The following is an 18,027-nucleotide window of genomic DNA, read 5'->3' as shown; positions in this document are numbered from 1 at the left end:
TCAAATCAAATCAAATCAAATTTATTTATAAGGCCCGACAACACACGTTAATGTCCCCATGGGCCGTACAGGTCTTCTTTAAACAAGTCAAGAAGAAAACATAACAATAAGTCAAGAACAGAACAAGAACACCATAAGGTCCAAAAAATTTAAGATAAATGAAAATAAATGAAAGAATGCAAGCACTCCCAGACATACCCCACGCGAAGGTAAGGAAAAACTCACTAAAACCTAACAATAGGGAAAAAAGCTCCACAGGCAGTGTGGAGGAGAGAAACCTTAGACGGGCCATTCAAGGGGGGATCTCCCTTCTTAGATGTTGGTGATACTAGTGTTGCAGACGGACAGTTGGTAAGCATGCACTCATGTGTGTAGTGAAACACAGATGAGTGCATGCAATAGCAACTGAACATTTTGAAAGATTAAAGATAGAGCTAATAGCGATAGCAACTGAACATTTTGAAAGATTAAAGATAGAGCTGATAGCGGATCTATTTGAGGCACAGGGGCGGCGCAAAGAGGGTCACATCCTCCCCGTCTTAGTCACGGGACATTCAACACTCCGGTCATTGCTCAGGGACAGCCGGAGACAGGGAGATCAATCTTAAACTCCACTAATCTATATTACAATAACTTTTATTACAAGTATCCTCTATTACAAAACCATCCCTTTCTGTCATTATATTGAACTCATTCTCAGCAGAGACGGAGGTCTGATCTCTGACTCAGCAGAAAGTCACCACAATACTAGACACGCCGGCATTTCCTCAAATATCACATGGGAAAACCATGCCTTTAATGATCAGACCTGTCAAACCATCTGTCACCAAGCCTATCTGAAATAGGATCAACTGCCAATATATACGAGGAGGAGAGAAGACTTGTTCACTCATTCTGATATCCTGCTCCTCGGCGAAGAGCTTGTAACTGTCATTATTGAGTCCAGATCGATCTGTTTTGTACTTTTTCATGCAACCTTCAGAAACCAGTACCACCATTTTTTCTTGCTAACATTTGCAACTTCTGTCTCCGTGTCCACTTCTTTGATCCGAGTCTCTGCCATTAAAGAACCCAGATCCTGATTTGTGACTTCTTCAGGGTCGAAGCTCCGGTTGTTGGGGAAAACGAGTCCGGTTGAACGGATCAACACGTCGCCAGCATCGGAGCTCGACGAGGTATCATCTAGGTTTATATTTCTTACGATGTCCAATAACAACTGGGCCATGCCACTTGTCGATACCAATGCAGACTGTACCCCACCAACATTAAACGTTTAACGTTGGCTAATGTCAGTTATGTTGTTGTGTGACAGACAGTCACTTTTCTTTTCAAACTTCCCGCTTCATATAAAAGCTGGATGATGTGTAAAACAACATCACCAGAAGAAAAGTACCTGAATAACTTATGTGCCTTTCTGGAAAAAAACTGTAGCTCCACGGGTGGTAAATACTACTAGTTTAGAAATCCAAGAGTTGCAATAGTTTCTTCTAATATGGAAACAAAATGTGTCTCAACGATAGACGAGAAAACACAGCAACCGGTGCCTGACGCGTGATTTTTTTTCGTAGCCGCAGTTGAGTAGGGTATATCTGCAGAGCCGTAAGCCCAACGTCTGGGCGGGGCTTCGGGGCTTGTACTCTGTTTGAGGCGGGTCTTCGGGGCTTGTACTCTGTTTGACTGTGCGTGGGCGGGGCGCCGGGACGTGTACCTTGTTTCGCAAAAGTACACATTACCACCCCCGACTCCCGGGGCTCTAGCTCTAGTCAATCTATTGATCGATTTATGATAAAGAAAAGCACCTTAAGGCTTAACAGGTTAAGGAGACAACTACAGTATGTAAGTAGTAAACTGTTAAGAGCTACAGGTGTCTCTATCTATCTCAACAGCGATTAGAGATAAAACCCTGTGGCCGCTCGATATCCCCCAGCGAGGTGCTAAACTTGCCAAGTTCTCGAGTCAATTACTAATCCTAATCACGCTTATTTCATAGTCACTGGTTAGTTTTATCCATTTCATATGAAATATAAGCGTATAAGAGTTGTTAACCTCTTCATTGTTTGTAATAAACAGAATGTCTGTTTGGGAAAACTCCTTTCATTGAATTGTCATATTCACAGTAATACTATTTAATAAGTAGTACTACAATAATAGTGTAATATTAGCGTAATAATATTAATAATAATTTCCATAAGACCAGGTCGAAAACATGCTCAATACAAAAAGTATCTGCGTCGAAGCCATACTTTTGACTCCAACCCGGATACAGACGTAAGAATGACTGAATAGTCATTGATATAACTTTAGCTAGAAGCAGTAACCAGCAATTGATTTAATCTGTAATCAGGCTACCAGGACATAATTACCTCCCGTTTATCTCGGATGAAAGATCGTGATGGAGTGGTAAAGAAACGCGGTCCAAGAGTTAAATAAAAGTATTTAACAAAGTTTGGTTTTAATTAGAAAAAGCAGTTACAATAATACTGTCTTGGAAAAATCCAATCCAGGAAAATAAACAAAGCAAGGACATAAAAAACTCATCAAAGTCGTAGTCAACATCTTTCTCAAGAAGAACAATAAAACCTCTCTGGTTTAAAAATCATCACAGAAGATTAGCTAAAATCTAAAACAGAAAAGAGATATCATCTACGAGTATCATCAGAGGGAGAAATACTCTTTCCAAAACTGCCATTTCCAGGCTTCATACACCGCTAGGCTCTGGAATGGAGATAAAAAAAGTCACTAAAGCAAGCCGGCCTCTTTTCATGTGCAAACATCCCTTTTTATACACAGGTCCGTAGCGTCATATAGCAAGCAAAGATAAACACTCCTTCTTTCAACTTGTGTCTTTGTCATTGGCTCATCGCTACTCCAATGGCTAGTAACTAAAAAAAGTAAAAGTAACAGTTTTACTGAAACAGATTAATGTGCTGTGGAAACCCCCTAAGAGTCCTCCCATCATACATCAATGTCATGTGCAATTTGCACTGGTCTGGCCTTGAGCAGGGATAACCTGTAAGCTTATAGATATATGCATGTACAATACAGACATATACAATAAACATATACTTAATCATCGTTATATGTTTACACATCACGCATGTAGCTCAATCATCACCCGTTGTAGGATGGCTTTTTCATCAGTAGTGTGACAGCAACGGGTTAACCGCTGCAGAAAGTGGAGTGCACTTTCCTTACAGAAGACGATGGTCATTCACAGGGAGGGAAGCACACGGTGGACTCACACATTCATAAGGCACCCAGCATTAACACATTGAGGACCGGCCGTCGCCGTCTAATATGTGGCTGGAGGACAAAGCTTTGTAAACAAACCGATGTACTTTTGGAGAGCTATATCTATACTTTATATAGTATTGCTATCTGTCCATTCTCATTGTCACTTGAGTGCATAAACCGTGCCTTCATACTGGCTTAAAGAGAAAAAAATCCATCGGTTGGTTGTCATTTTATAGCGTCGTGAATATAAGGTTTATCGCACTTTTCGTCTCAAATATTTTCTGGGAAGCTAGATATAGGGCTAAAGGCTACTAACGTTATATCGAACGGCATTTCTGTTGTATATATTCGAATGAAATAAAACAAACTGCTTATCATCCGGACTATTACAGAGCATATATGGATGAAATGGGGGCTGCGGGGGACGCCGATTAGTATTATTGATTAGCAATAGAGTGTCCGTGCAAGTAGCCACATTCACTGATCGATTGCTTGCGTTTTACAACAATGTCTGATCCGGCTGTAATTTGGGTGAAGAGGGTCCTACCGTCAGCCCATGTGATCGCCGGCAGCATTTCCCCATTATTCATCGGCATCTGGTAGATCGATATGTCCATTGGCTGATCATAAATCCCATTATTCCAGGCTGAAATCTGTGCTTCGAACAGTCATCAATGGTGCATGCTGTTCGCTTGGGATCAGGCTAAAATGAAACACCCATAGACTGTAAAAAAAAAAAAATCCACTCGCCCACAATGATACTACAGTGGAGCGATGGCGCCCCTAAGAGGATCTGGCCGGTATTGCATGTTGCCGATTTCACAGAGGCGGGTAAATCTGCAGAGTCGATCGGGGATCTTGATCCGTTTATTAATATGGAATAAAACAATAACAACTTGCCACGAGTTAACTCGTGGCTCTGGTCCTCAACGCATGGCACCGAAACCAGAGTTAACTCGTGGTTGGGCGGCAAAGTGTACGGACCAATTGCACTGCTGTGTTATACAAGATAATACATGGTCCTTCAGCATATATACAATAAACATATATTTAATCCTCTATTTATATATGTTAATGCTTAATATATTACATCATACAAGTGCCACAAGACAGAGAGAGAACAGGATGTCAATACAAAAAGGGTCACTGTAGTTTGTGGCACTTCAACATAAACCTATTATTATTATTTTTTATTCCAGTCGATCATAATGATCATGATCATATTACGGAGCGCTCACTGCGTTCGAGAGAGAGAGAGGGAGAGAAAGAGAGGGAGAGAGACACATTTGTGACATTACACACTTCTGCAGTCCCTCCCGCCGTCCCTCTCTCTCTATCTCTCTCCCTCCCTCTCCTCGCTAGTTCTCTGCCTGTGAAAACCCGTTTGAGGAAGTGTCGGGTTACACTGCACTACAACCATAGAGGGGGCGTTACTGCAGATCGATGCTATGTCGACGTCACAGAAACCGTCAAATCAGAACAGTTTAGTTGAGTGAGGGAAGATCTCGTGAACTCGAGACTAGACTGATGAGTCAATAATGGTAATTAGAGACACAGACCCATTGATACTAACCTGTATTACTATAAAACCATGCTAAACACAGAAAAAAGGCATTTATAATGCATGTCCCCTTTAAATCAACTTTCCAGCCCCCTGTCAACTGTCAAATGATGTCAACTGTCAACCTGAATTAACATTCAGTACTCAATATGGTCTGATATTAACATTCAGTATTCAATATTGTCTGATTCAATATTAACATTCAGTATTCAAGTAGAACAGCTAGCTAGCCGTTGTGGACACTCACCTTTCCACAGTAAAACGGTAGGCAAGGCACCTTGGTTGAGAAATGCAGGTTTCAGTCTATGTGTTGTAGGATAGACAGTCTATCTATCCTGTCTCAAGATGCACAATGAGATCTTCTTCTTCTTTAGAATTTCCGGCAGTGTAGACACATCGTGGCATATTACTGCCCTCCGCACTATATATTCAACAATTCTAGAACATGTAATGTTCTAGAATGTTCTATTATGACATCATACTGTGACATCACAAATGTTCTAGAATGTTCTATTATGACATCACACTGTGACATCACAACGGAACATGTTTGAGGTCCATTTGAATAATATAAATATTATGTATGGTAAGGCTGGCCCCGAAGCCTGTTTTTGGGATTCAAACTTCGTCAGGGTTCTTCGAACGGACGTTCGAACCTTCGTTTTTAAATAAAAAAAACATTTTTATAATTTACTTTTTTCTTTTATTTGTTATCCTCAAACTAAATCCTCAATTTGAATAAAGTGATCCAAACTTCAACAGGATTTTTCAAACGGACGTTCGAACCTTAGTTTTTAATTAAAAAAATGTAAATAAAAAAAATTCTCGTTTTTCTTTATACATTTTTTTTTAATTTTTTTATATCCTCAAACTAAATCCTCAATTTGAATAAAGTGATTAATCTGATTAAATGAGAATTTTTTCTTTTATTATTTTGTTAGTGATGTAATCAAAAATAACACTTGGAACAAAAAAAACGATAATATACGATTGGTAAACACTCTGATTAACCAAAACACTTAAAAGAAAATTGGATAAATTATTATAATAATATGTGGTTGGCACTTCTTTATCGTTGCTATTTAGAATTCAAGAACTCGGCAGAGCGCACCACTCTCTGTAGGGCCTTCTTGTCCTGTGCCGTGCTGTTGCCATACCAGGCAGTGATGTTTCCAGTCAAGATGCTCTCTACAGCTCCGGAGTAGAAGGACTGGAGTATCTTCCCCGATACTCTGAACTTCCTTAACTGTCTCAGGTGGTAGAGGCGCTGCTTCGCCTTTTTTACAACTGTGTCTATGTGTGTTGACCATGTCAGATCCTCTGAGATGTGGACCCCCAGGTACTTAAAGCTGCTCACCCCGTCCACGGTGGCCCCGTTTATCCTCAGTGGTGTGTGTGTCTCCTGCTGTCCTCTCCTATAATCCACGATCAGCTCCTTGGTTTTACCAATGTTCAGGAGCAGGCTGTTGTCCTGGCACCAGCGTTCCAGTACCTCAACCTCCTCCCGGTAGGCCTTCTCGTCGTTGTCCGAGATCAGCCCCACCACCACCGTGTCGTCTGCAAACTTCACTATGGAGTTGGAGCTGAACTTGGCCACACAGTCGTGTGTGTATAGTGAGTACAGCAGGGGGCTCAGAACACAGCCCTGGGGGGACCCGATGCTCAGGGTGATGGTGTTGGAGGTCTGACCCCCCACCCTGACCGCCTGGGGTCTTTCACTCAGAAAGTCCAGTACCCAGGCGCTCAGAGCGGAGCTCAGACCCAGACATAGACAGACAAATGATCAACCATATATCCTTTGTTATTTTAAGCTTGTTCTGGAAGAAATTACTGTGAGTGTCAATGTCACCAGACCCCAATGAAAAGCACCCCAGTCTACAGCTAGGAAGTGCAAGCGCACAGGTGTACTTTCCAAAGAGCTCAGCTGAACTACTACAACAGATTCCCCAGGACCACAAACAGACAAGGAGAGAATGTTTAGCAAAAACAAGCAATACTTTATTACATAATGGTATTTAAGAAAAACAGGCAATACTTTAATACATAAGATACAAATTCATAAACCTACCTAAACACTATTAGACTAGATTAAAATACCCACGCCTCCTAAGCCTAGGGTAGTTAAAAGGAGGAAGCGCTCAATGCACTGTAAACCCACCCCCAGACTGTTGCTCCCACCCACGCCACCTATCCCCGCCCCTGAGGCACTACACACGTGAAGAAAAAGGGTCTGCCCTGCACACGGGTCTATGACTATCAAACATTAGTCTAGAATCACACCACACCACACGGTTCACTGCAAACAGCCTGAAATAGGTATCGATATCACACCATCCCTCGGGGAGCCACAGCAAATGATTAGAGAGGATATAGGTAGGTAAATACACACTAAGTGTCACACAGTAACTAAGGGGGCTGGGATAAAATAGCACGGGCTGCTCACCGCTAGGGGTAGGGCCTAGGCCTAGAATACTCCTTTCATACCCTAACCTAGGTTTGGGCAGTGGAAGCGCTGAGTTGACAAACACTAAAAACAGAGGTTTTAAGTATGACCGGGGCCCGAAGGTGAGGGCCGGAAGGACGCCACCTCCTTCCGCTCCCGTAGCCCCTCCCGCCTTCGGGCTAAAAACTGTTCTGTCCGTACTGGGGTGTTTTAGGCACTCCAAGCACCAGGCGTGCAATAATGTCCTCCCTCCTGCAATGGAGGGCACAGTCAGTCATAGCAAGGTCCCCCCGTTCACGGGTTCGTCACAATGCACAAATTAGATATCCTCCATATGATTCAGAAAAGAGAGAGAAAGGTAGTTCACAGAGGATGGAGTATGCACAATACTAGGTTCAAATCTTCTACAGTTTTACTGGCTTACTGCATGCCGTTCCGATAATCTTCAGCTTCATGCTACTAATAATATTCCTAATTCCAATGCCGTTACTGTTCGTCTATGTCTTCATTTACCACTCGGGAAACAGTTCGCTTGTCAGGCGCAATACGTCTTGCATCCTTTACTCACGGCGGCCGGTGTGGCGATAATGTCTCTCCTGTCTGAGGCTCCACCCGTTTCCACTGCGGGGGGGAACACCGCAGTCGGCGATATGAACTGGTTCCACTGGAGGAAAAAGCACAACACAAAAGAGTTGCGTGTCCTCGTACTCCTACAGCCCCGCGTCCTCTGTTACCGTCCTCTCGACTCCCGTTTTCGTTCCAGGAAGCAACAATAGCGCCGTGTGTACCAGCAATATCACCAGTCGGCGTCCTCTGGTTTCTCTTTCCTCCTCTGCTCCGGGTCTCGTCCTTCTGTGTCTCGCCCCCAGCTGACAATACTCGCCTCCCTTTTGAGCGAGTTCGCGGGGTTCCAGGGCACCGCCCCTATGCGCCAGCCAGCCAATCAGCTTCCTCCAACGGCACAGCCTGTAACGCAAGAGAGGGAACTCCCATGGGTAGATCCCACCGCTCCATGAATACACACACATACCCCCACCCGCGACATCAACCTTTAGTAAAGTCCTGTCTTTAGTTATCCTAAATAAATTAAAGGACAATAAATCTAATCTAACTGAAATTGTGTAGCACAGACCTTTCTATGGATCAAAACCTCAATATTATTATGGTGTAGTTAATACTTCATGTATCCTTAATCCCTAGGCTAATGAGGTACTAAGATGTTAGTACGAAAAAAAAGAACGTATGCCAATGACAGGAAGTAACGGTATATATGGAAGTAAGTAAGTAAACTTTATTTGTATAGCACCTTTCACAGATAAAATCACAAAGTGCTTCACAGAAGTAAAACATAGCAACAGTTACATAGAGATGAACGCACTACACATAAAACAATTCTGACACATCGTAAGCATAGGCATAACGTAAGTAAATTAAATAACTAAATATGAGTGCAACATAAATGTCAGTCCTAAAAACAAAACAACAATTATAAATAAATAAACAAAGTATACAACCAGGAATTAATTAAAAGCCTGTCTGAATAAAAACATTTTGAACTGTTCCTTAAAAGTGGATAGGGAGTCAAGTGCATAGAAAGGGGGAGGGTGTTCCAAAGGGTAGGGGCCATAAATTGGAAGGACCGGTCACCTTTTGTTAATAACCGGGTCCGTGGGACAACCAGGAGATTTTGGTGGGAGGACCTAAGTGCACGACTGGGGGCGCAGTACATTTAAAATTTACACAGGGGATTTACCTTGGAGGGCTTTAAAAGTTAAAACAAGAATTTTAAATTGGACATGATAATTAATGGGGAGCCAATGTAGAGTGGATAAAATGGGGGTGATGTGGGCACGCCTACTTGTCCCAGTTAAAAGCCTTGCCGCTGCATTTTGAATGATTTGCAAGCGGTTTAGCACAGATTTATCCAGACAGGTACATTTCTATAACCTTTATTTACCCAGGCAAGCAAGTAAGAACAAATTCTGATTTTATTTATTGTCAAGAGTATGCATAATATGCATAAAGAGATATGTAATGTTAATTACCTGAAATTATTCCGTTTTTGGGGGGGGGGGGGGGGGGTGACCCTGCATATATCGGTATCTGTTGGTATCGGAAATTAAGAGTTGGACAATATCGGTATATTGGTATCGGTAAAAAAGCCAATATCGAGCATCCCTACTAAGAAGTAAAATGTATTGGTCTGATAGGCTATTACTACCATACTGCTTACTTTGCAGCCTGGACATTTCCCCCCCAAACACATTTAAACATGATACAACATAGAAGTAATTTCCATCTACAATCTCTCATTAAACACCGTGTAAAGTTAGCTTGGTGTATTGAATCCACTATCTCTCATTAAACACTCAACTGTGTACAGTAAGTTAGATTGGTGTATTGAATCTACCATCTCTCATTAAACACTGTTACAGTTAGCTTGGTGTATTGAATCCACTATCTCATTAAACACTCAACTGTGTACAGTAAGTTAGCTTGGTGTATTGAATCTACCATCTCTCATTAAACACTGTTACAGTTACAGCTTGGTGTATTGAATCTACTATCTCTCATTAAACACTCAACTGTGTACAGTAAGTTAGCTTGGTGTATTGAATCTACCATCTCTCATTAAACACTGTGTTACAGTTAGCTTGGTGTATTGGATCTACCATCTCTCATTAAACACTGTGTTACAGTTAGCTTGATGTATTGAATCCACTATGTAGCTGTGGCCATTATATGGTTTCATAATTTATATGTTATTTGAGTTTGTAAGTCTAGTGTAATATTTGAGAATGTATTTATGTTGCATTTCTTATTTTCTTTATTATTTAATTCGCTACAATTTATAGTATATTCATTTTGACGTCTGGTTATATATGGTGTCCCGTTAGGCTGCTCTCGCGTTTAACTTTTGGGACTGATTACGGCACCTGCGAGCAAGCGGCAGGGATGGTCGGAGTTGTACTGGTTCTACCAAGACTGTTGCCAAGAACAGAAGAATGAAACCCCCTTTTATGTAGCATGCAGCCAACGAGGTATTTAATGTTTGTTTGTATTTTGCTGACGTGTTGTTTTTCATACTGTGTATATTATTGTTTGTGTTGACCTAACGCGACTTATGTTTTCTGTTTTAAGTTTTCACGTGGATTGGAGGTGGATTGGAGGACCAAGCTTTCAATAAACCCGTAGAAAGAAACCACTTGTGTCTGCTGTGCTTGGAAGGAGTTACAGTGAAAACTCGACTGTTCATCGACGCAAGTGGGCGATGAAGCAAGTCCAAGTTTAAGGCCGGCATCCAGCGGACTTTCCCTGACAATTGTTTGCTGCACACCGTCATCAAAGGACAGATGAGTCACAAACAATACGCACTATACGCATAAACACAAAGAAGTAAGAAGATGCACAGTTTAAAGAGCAGCGTTTCCAGATAAAGCCATAAAGAACTTGGACATTATAAGTTAAGAGTGGTCTAAGAAGAGGGCTTTTGTAAACGTTTCTATAATATTTTACTGTGAATTCTAATTACTGTGGTGGGCGTGCTAAACGTTTTGACTTATTTGCCTATATAATTTAATTGAAGCTAACCATTTATACACACATTAAGGTGTCAACGTTAAAGTGTAAATATATTTTCTGATTGAACTACCCATTTCTAATTTAAAGTGTGTTTTGGAAATTATAACCTATAAAAAACACTTATAATTTATAGGTGAATGCTATTATTGGCATTTAATATTTATGTTTTCTAAGTGTTCTGAAGTGCTTAATATATATATAGAGGTTATTTTGAAAGCCAATTGAATTAAGCAATTTGATTTATTTGGATAGTACTGCATTTAATTCAAATTTGAGTACAACAAATGTTAAAGGTTTAGAGGTTTATTTACAATTTTTTCTTTACAAATTTTGGTAAATTTAAAGTAGTGATTTACAAATGACAGAGCCAAGTGAGCCTGCAATTGAGGTAGGGGACAGTGTTAGGGATAGTGCAAATTCCCAAGACCGACCTGAAGAAGGTCAGGTGGAAGGTGCTGAAGCCCAGCAAGAGGAAGGGCAGCAACCAAAACGATCTCAAAGAACCAGAACTCTAACAGAGAAGGGTAAAGCAATGCAGGAGGAAAATATCAAAGCACTTCAACAAAGATTCAACTACATTTACAAATAAATGGACACAAGTTAAATCTTCTAAAGGTCCGTTATCACAATCGACAGAACATTTGTCTAATGAGCTGCTTACAGATATCATTGCAGATGTCACAGGTCTTTCTAAAGATGTACAGCATATTTATGATGAACTACGTGACATCTCAACTCCAGACCAGGACACACGTCTAAGAGTGGATCTGTGTGCAGGGATATCGGAGTTAATTATATCCAGAGCCTCATTTAGACTGGATGGAAGTGTGTTAGAAGGAGGAGAGAGAGTGGCCAGAAGCAGGCTCTCTCTTTGACTCAAGCACCTATAAATCTGGTTCTGACACTTCTTCCAGGAAAGGCACCTCAGTGCGTTCAAGCAGGTCTTCTGTAAAGCGACGAGAAGCTGTCGCTGATGCTGCTGCAAGCCAAGCTGTTCTGGAAGTGTTAAAAGAACAAGAAAAAGAACAATTGGAAACACAGTGCCTAGAAGCAGAAGCTAAAAAGAAGATAGCTGAGCAAGAGGCAGCAGGCATAAAGCGTTGTTTAGAACGAGAAGCAGAAGAGGTTAAGCATAGTTTAGAACGAAGAATAAAGAGAGAGGAAGAGGAAGCTAAATTTAAAGCTCAACTGGAAGAAGAACATGGAGCTATACAAAGGACTCTGGAGGAAAAGCGGAGAAAGATACAGCATTTGTAGGCAGTGAAAGGTCTTAATGCAGCACAAGAATTCTTGTGTACGATCAAATGGAGGCCACAGAAGAAGAGCGGAAATACGTACTAGAACATGAGAGGGTAGCAGACAACAAAGTGCCTGCTCCCACAAGTCCTCTGTCCCTGTATACGTCTCCCGTACCACAAGTTGTGACCACCTCCTCAAATGACAGTACAGCAGAGCTTGTTAAGATGCTGGCAGGTGCTTTAAGTGTCAGAGTATTAGAGTCATTACGGTAACCTGCCGTACGTCACCATGGTAACACAGGGTTTTACGACACTAGGCCGACTTACATACTGACTGCATGTGGCTCGCTTGTGTATATGCTCCACAACGTTATATAAAGTATTACCTCAACAAAGATACCTGACTGGACATTCCGTGTTTATTACATGGTGTCAGAAGTGGGATATTTGTCTACTAAGAGAGTGAATCATGGCGAAATTTAACCCACCAGAAAGTTTTTCTTTTGATAAACCAACGGAGTGGACAGACTGGAGGAGGCGGTTTGAGAGATATCGAACGGCTACGGAGCTCACCAAGAAGCCTGGTGATGTACAGGTTTCTGCGTTGATATACGCAATGGGGAGTGAAGCTGAAAATATTTTCAAATCGTTCACGTTTACTGAGGAGGCACACGCGAACAACTACAAGATAGTGTTGGAGAATTTTGATGGCTATTTTTTCCCTAAACGAAACGTGATTCATGAGCGTGCTGTGTTTCATCAGAGAGTGCAGCGGGCGGGAGAGCTGGCAGAGACATTTATCAGAGCTCTCTACGATCTATCAGAACACTGAGTTCGGTCAGTGTAGGGATGAAAACATCCGAGACCGGATCGTAGTGGGGATTCAGGATAAAGAACAGTCTCGTAAATTGCAAATGATGTCAGACCTCACCTTAGTGCAAACTATACAGTCTGTACGCCAGTCGGAGACGGTTAACATGCAAGTCAGTGCACAGGGGGAGACTACGGGAGCCGCCGTGGCCATACAAGAGGTACGGGGAGCGCGGAGAGAAAACCCCAGATGGCAAGGGAGGAGCTATGCCAAGGGAGGAGGAAAAGGCGCGGAAAAGGCGCGGAACATGGAACACAAAGAGACTATACTGTATGTCTACTGTAAAAAGATACTATACTGTACTTCAGCACACTCGGTTGGCACTGCTCAAAACATATACCTTTTTAAAATAGCTTTTAAATGAATTATTATCTTTATTTTATTGTCTTATTTTTCTTTATTTCTATTATTTTTACTTAAATATTTTATTAACATTGTTATCATTTTATGTATTTTTTTTAAATAATTGGATTTGTTCTTTTTTAATGTCTTATTTTAGTGTTATTACATTTTTTCTTATTGTTTACTATCAAATGTTGCTATTTTATTATTTTAACTATTGAATTTTTCTGTTTTAAGACTAAATAATGTCATGTTTTTAGACATAATATCTATATTATTAAAATGGGAGCTAAATATATTATACTTTATTATTATATTACATTATATTATAATATATAACATTACATTATATTATATCATACATATTTATATTATTCAATTGGAACTCAAATATGTCCCATTGTGATGTCACAGTATGATGTCACAGTATGATGTCATGATCAAACATTCTAGAACATTTATCTATTCAACAATTCTCAGAAGATCTCAGATCTCAGAAGAGAAGTGAAGATCTCACTTGTTGTGTCCAGCTACTTGTCTGTAAGCTTGAATATATTCTGTAGATACAATTAAAAAATCACCACATGGAAAAGGAAACAATGTCCTGTACAATCCTTAATGAACTGCGTCTGGAGGGAAGTTTCTGTGATGTGGTTATTAAAGTCAACAGCACTGAGTTTAACGCCCACAAGGCAATCCTGTGTGGCTGCAGCACCTATTTCAGGTAAGTGGTTCTGGTTAGCTTGGTTCAGGTTAACTTTGTTAGTAAAAAGATACTATACTGTATGTCTACTGTAAAAAGATACTATACTGTACGTCTACTGTAAAAATATACTATACTGTACGTATACTGTAAAAAGATACTATAGTGTACATCTACTGTAAAAAGATAGTGTCTACTATGTAAAAATATACTATAAAAATATACTATACTGTACGTCTACTGTACAAATATACTATACTGTACTTCAGCACACTGTTAGCACTGCTCAAAACGTATACCTTTTTAAAATAGCTTTTAAATGAATTATTATCTTTATTTTATTGTCTTATTTTTCTTTATTTCTATTATTTTTACTTAAATATTTTATTATCATTGTTATCATTGTTATTTTTTTTTAATAATTGTATTTGTTATTTTTTAATGTCTTATTTTAGTGTTTACATTTTTTCTTATTGTTTACTATCAAATTTAGCTATTTTATTATTTTAACTATTTAATTTTTCTGTCTTTATTATTATTATTTTATTTGTAATTATTTTCTTTTCTTATGTTATTGTCTTACTGTGTCTTATTTAGCTATTTTTACCATCTTATCTTGTTGTTTTATTACCGTTTTTATCATTTTCATGTCTTATAATTTCCATCCTTAGTTATGGAGTGATTGTAATTATTATAATTTTTTTTTGTATCCTTTTGTTTCGTTTTTTGTGTAAAGCACTTTGAGCTGCAATCTGTATGAATGGTGCTATATAAATAACGTTATTATTATTTACATTTATTTTAACTTAAATTAAAAAAATATATTTTAAGACTTCTAAAGAATGTCATGTTTTTAGACATAATATCTATATTATTCAAATGGGAGCTAATTATATTATACTTTATTATTATATTAAATTACATTATATTATATCATACATATTATTTATATTCAAATGGTCTCAAATATGTTGTGATGTCACAGTATGATGTTCTGTTGTGATGTCACAGTATGCTATATTAGTACACAGGACGCTATATTAGTACACAGGACAGAATGTTGCTTACTGTTTACTAGGGCTGTCCCCGACTAAGGATTTGGATGTTTGACTATGATTGGCCAAAATTTAGTCGACTAAAAAAATTATAATAATAAACTGGCTGTGTGACATAACCGAGCATCTCGCTCAATTGAATAAGAAGCTGTAGGGACGCAAACAAGTCCCACCCAAAACTTGACCAATATAGTTGTGAACTGAGACAACCCTTATTTTGTTATTTTTGAGTACAGTTACAGTTGTGTGTTCATGCAGACACATAATAGCAATTTCATTACGAATTGAAAATGGGGGACCCTGATGTAAACAAGTCGAAAGTCTCTCTCTGGTCTGCATCCCCTTAACAATTGTGTGTATTGAGCTGTACTGTACCCATTCTGCAATCTGTTAATTAAAGTTAATTAAACTATCTTCCATTAGTTGGATGTATGGCCTCTGCAAGGTTGTGTGCAGCCATTTGTTTTTGTAACATCTGCTACATCTGTCCCACGTGTTCTTTGCAGCTCACAGTTGTTAGTTCTGCCCCTCTTGACTGTGACAAAAAGGTTTTGAACAAACTTAATGTCATAGCTTGTATTTGATGATATTCTTCTTTGTTATTTACTTGAATGGTTTGATCATTGATTGGTGGAGTAATATGGGGTTCTGATAAACTAAAATTATTTGTTAAAATAACATAAGCTAACATATATTTTTACATTTATGCAAATGAATATGCAATATGTATAACTTGAATAAGTAATAAATACAGAAACACCATGTTTAACAATATGTAAATGTGTAGCTACATTTATTTTACATTACATTAACATTTATACGGTCTTTGGCCCTTTGAGGGCAACCATAATGCTGATGTGGCCCTCTGTGAAAAATGAGTTTGACACCCCTGGTCTAGTGTGTTCATTAGATGGGGGAAATCCTCTTTCAGTGCCTCTGTGCCTGTTTTTGTAGGCAGTTAGCCTCTGGTATGCGTGCCGTTAGTGTTAGCCAAACTTCTAGGCCTCTTTTCTTTTGGAAAGAATGATACATTTTTTTTTTTAAATAAAAATGATAAATAATCTTTTATTTTGTATATATATTCGACTAAGAGGTTGGCCAGTCTTGGGGGTGCTCCAGTAGCACACCATGTTACCGCGCTGCGTCGCGGGACTCCGTGCTGCGTCACGGATCTGGTTGACTCCGAGTTCGATTCCCGGACTCGCCGTCATTTGCCGAATGTCTCCCCCTGCTCTCTCTCCCGTTTCACCCTACAACTGTCGGTCATGCTTGACCAGAAAAGCTATAAAAAATAAAGTTTAAAAAAAAAAGAGGTTGGCCAGTCGACTACGGCTCCTTTCGACCGATTAGTCGACTAATAGGGGTCAGCCCTACTGTTTACTCATCAGATATCTCTATACTCTGCATCCCACAGAAACCTCTTCACTCCAATGGAGTGGAGTGACTCAGAGAACCCAGTCTACAGTATCCCTGGGGTGTCCTCGGGTATGATGCAGCTCATCATAGAGTACGCCTACACACGCTTTGTCCCGGTGACAGCAGATAACGTGAAAGAGCTTCTGGTGGCTGCAGACCAGCTTCTCGTCACTGGCATAGTAGGAGCGTGCTCTGACTTCCTAGAGGGCCAGCTGTCTCTGGAAAACTGTGTCGACATCTGGAGGTTCGCGGACATCTACTGCTGCCCTGACCTGAGGTGCAAGGCCTATCTCTTCATCGTGTGTCACTTTGAGGAGATGCTGCGTGTCTCACAGGAGTTTGTGGAGCTGTCCCTGCAGCAACTGGTGGACATCATTGAGAGGGATGATCTGAATGTGAAGAGCGAGGAGACAGTGTTCGAGGCCGTCCTCCGTTGGATCAACCACTCCTGTGAAGAGCGTAAAACACACATCCCTTTGCTGTTGCCCAAGGTAACTAATTGTATTACTGTGCATTGCTTTAAAACAACACTAGGTTCCCTAGTACAGTGGTTCTCAAACATTTGGGTCCAAACCGTTCCCTACAGTAGCAACAGAATTCCAGTGAAACCGTCTACAACCGCTGTCTATGTTGTACCCGCTGTCTGCTTGTCTCTTCCCAGGTTCGCATGGGCTTGATGAGGACTGACTACTTGCTGAACAACGTCCAGAACAACCCTATGGTGAGGGACAGCCACGACTGCAGGGCCCTCATCCTCAGCGTCCTGAAACCCCCTGGCTCCGACAGGCTCCCAAACCCCCTGACGCGCCCACGCCTGCCCCAGGAGGTCCTATTGGCCATCGGAGGCTGGAGTTACGGCAGAACGACCAATGTCATGGAGGCTTACGATATCCGAGTCGGTGGATGGATGGACGTGAGCATTGAGGCGGAGAGTCCCCGGGCCTTCCACGGCACCGCTTATCTCCACGGTCTGGTCTACTGCATCGGCGGCTCGGACGGCGTAGAGAATTTCAGCAGTGTGCGCAGGTTCAACCCTGTCACCCGCAGCTGGCTGCAGGCGGCTCCCATGCACTCACACCGCTGTAACGTCAGCGTGGTCGCGTTGGATGGCTGTATCTACGCCATGGGAGGGTACGACGGATACGTGCAACTGAACACCGCTGAGCGCTACGAGCCTGAAACCAACCAGTGGACACTGATCTCACCCATGCTGGAGCACAGGAGCGACGCAGGGGCAGCAGCCCTCCACGGCAAGGTGAGTGGATCTCAGTGGCGGCTGCTGACCAAATTTTTTGGTGAAGCACAAATTATTATATTATATATTAAATTATATTTTTAAAACATCCCCCACTGTGTGTGTCAGTGGTCAGTGGACATAGATGAAAACATATTAACATTCGGTGATGGCGCACCTGACCAGAGACGGCTGCAAAAAATTACATATTCGGTGACGGCGCAGCTGACCAGACACAGATGCAAAAAATTAGATATTCGGTGACGGCACACCTGACCAGACAGATGAAAACATATTAGGTGACGAGTGACGGCAAAAACATATTAGGTGACGCGTGACAGCACACCT

At 40.8% G+C, this 18,027-nt stretch overlaps 1 protein-coding gene across 1 annotated transcript in view; it reads right to left on the bottom strand.

The window, feature by feature from the left end:
* The window catches only part of LOC311248884 (uncharacterized protein), a gene marked incomplete at both ends in the record, with an annotated part of 89,740 nt that overhangs the window by 30,212 nt on the left and 41,501 nt on the right, over nt 1-18,027 (bottom strand). The window contains one exon of the mRNA XM_084338113.1: nt 7,807-7,902. Coding sequence (XP_084194239.1) covers nt 7,807-7,902 — 96 coding nt within the window. The remainder of the gene's footprint in view (nt 1-7,806; nt 7,903-18,027) is intronic.

Source organism: Notolepis coatsorum, assembly GCF_963971535.1.
Source record: "Notolepis coatsorum genome assembly, chromosome: 2".
NCBI classification, from domain to species: domain Eukaryota; kingdom Metazoa; phylum Chordata; class Actinopteri; order Aulopiformes; family Paralepididae; genus Notolepis; species Notolepis coatsorum.
Note: the sequence above shows the minus strand (reverse complement) of the source record. Positions and strands in the feature narration are given on the sequence as shown.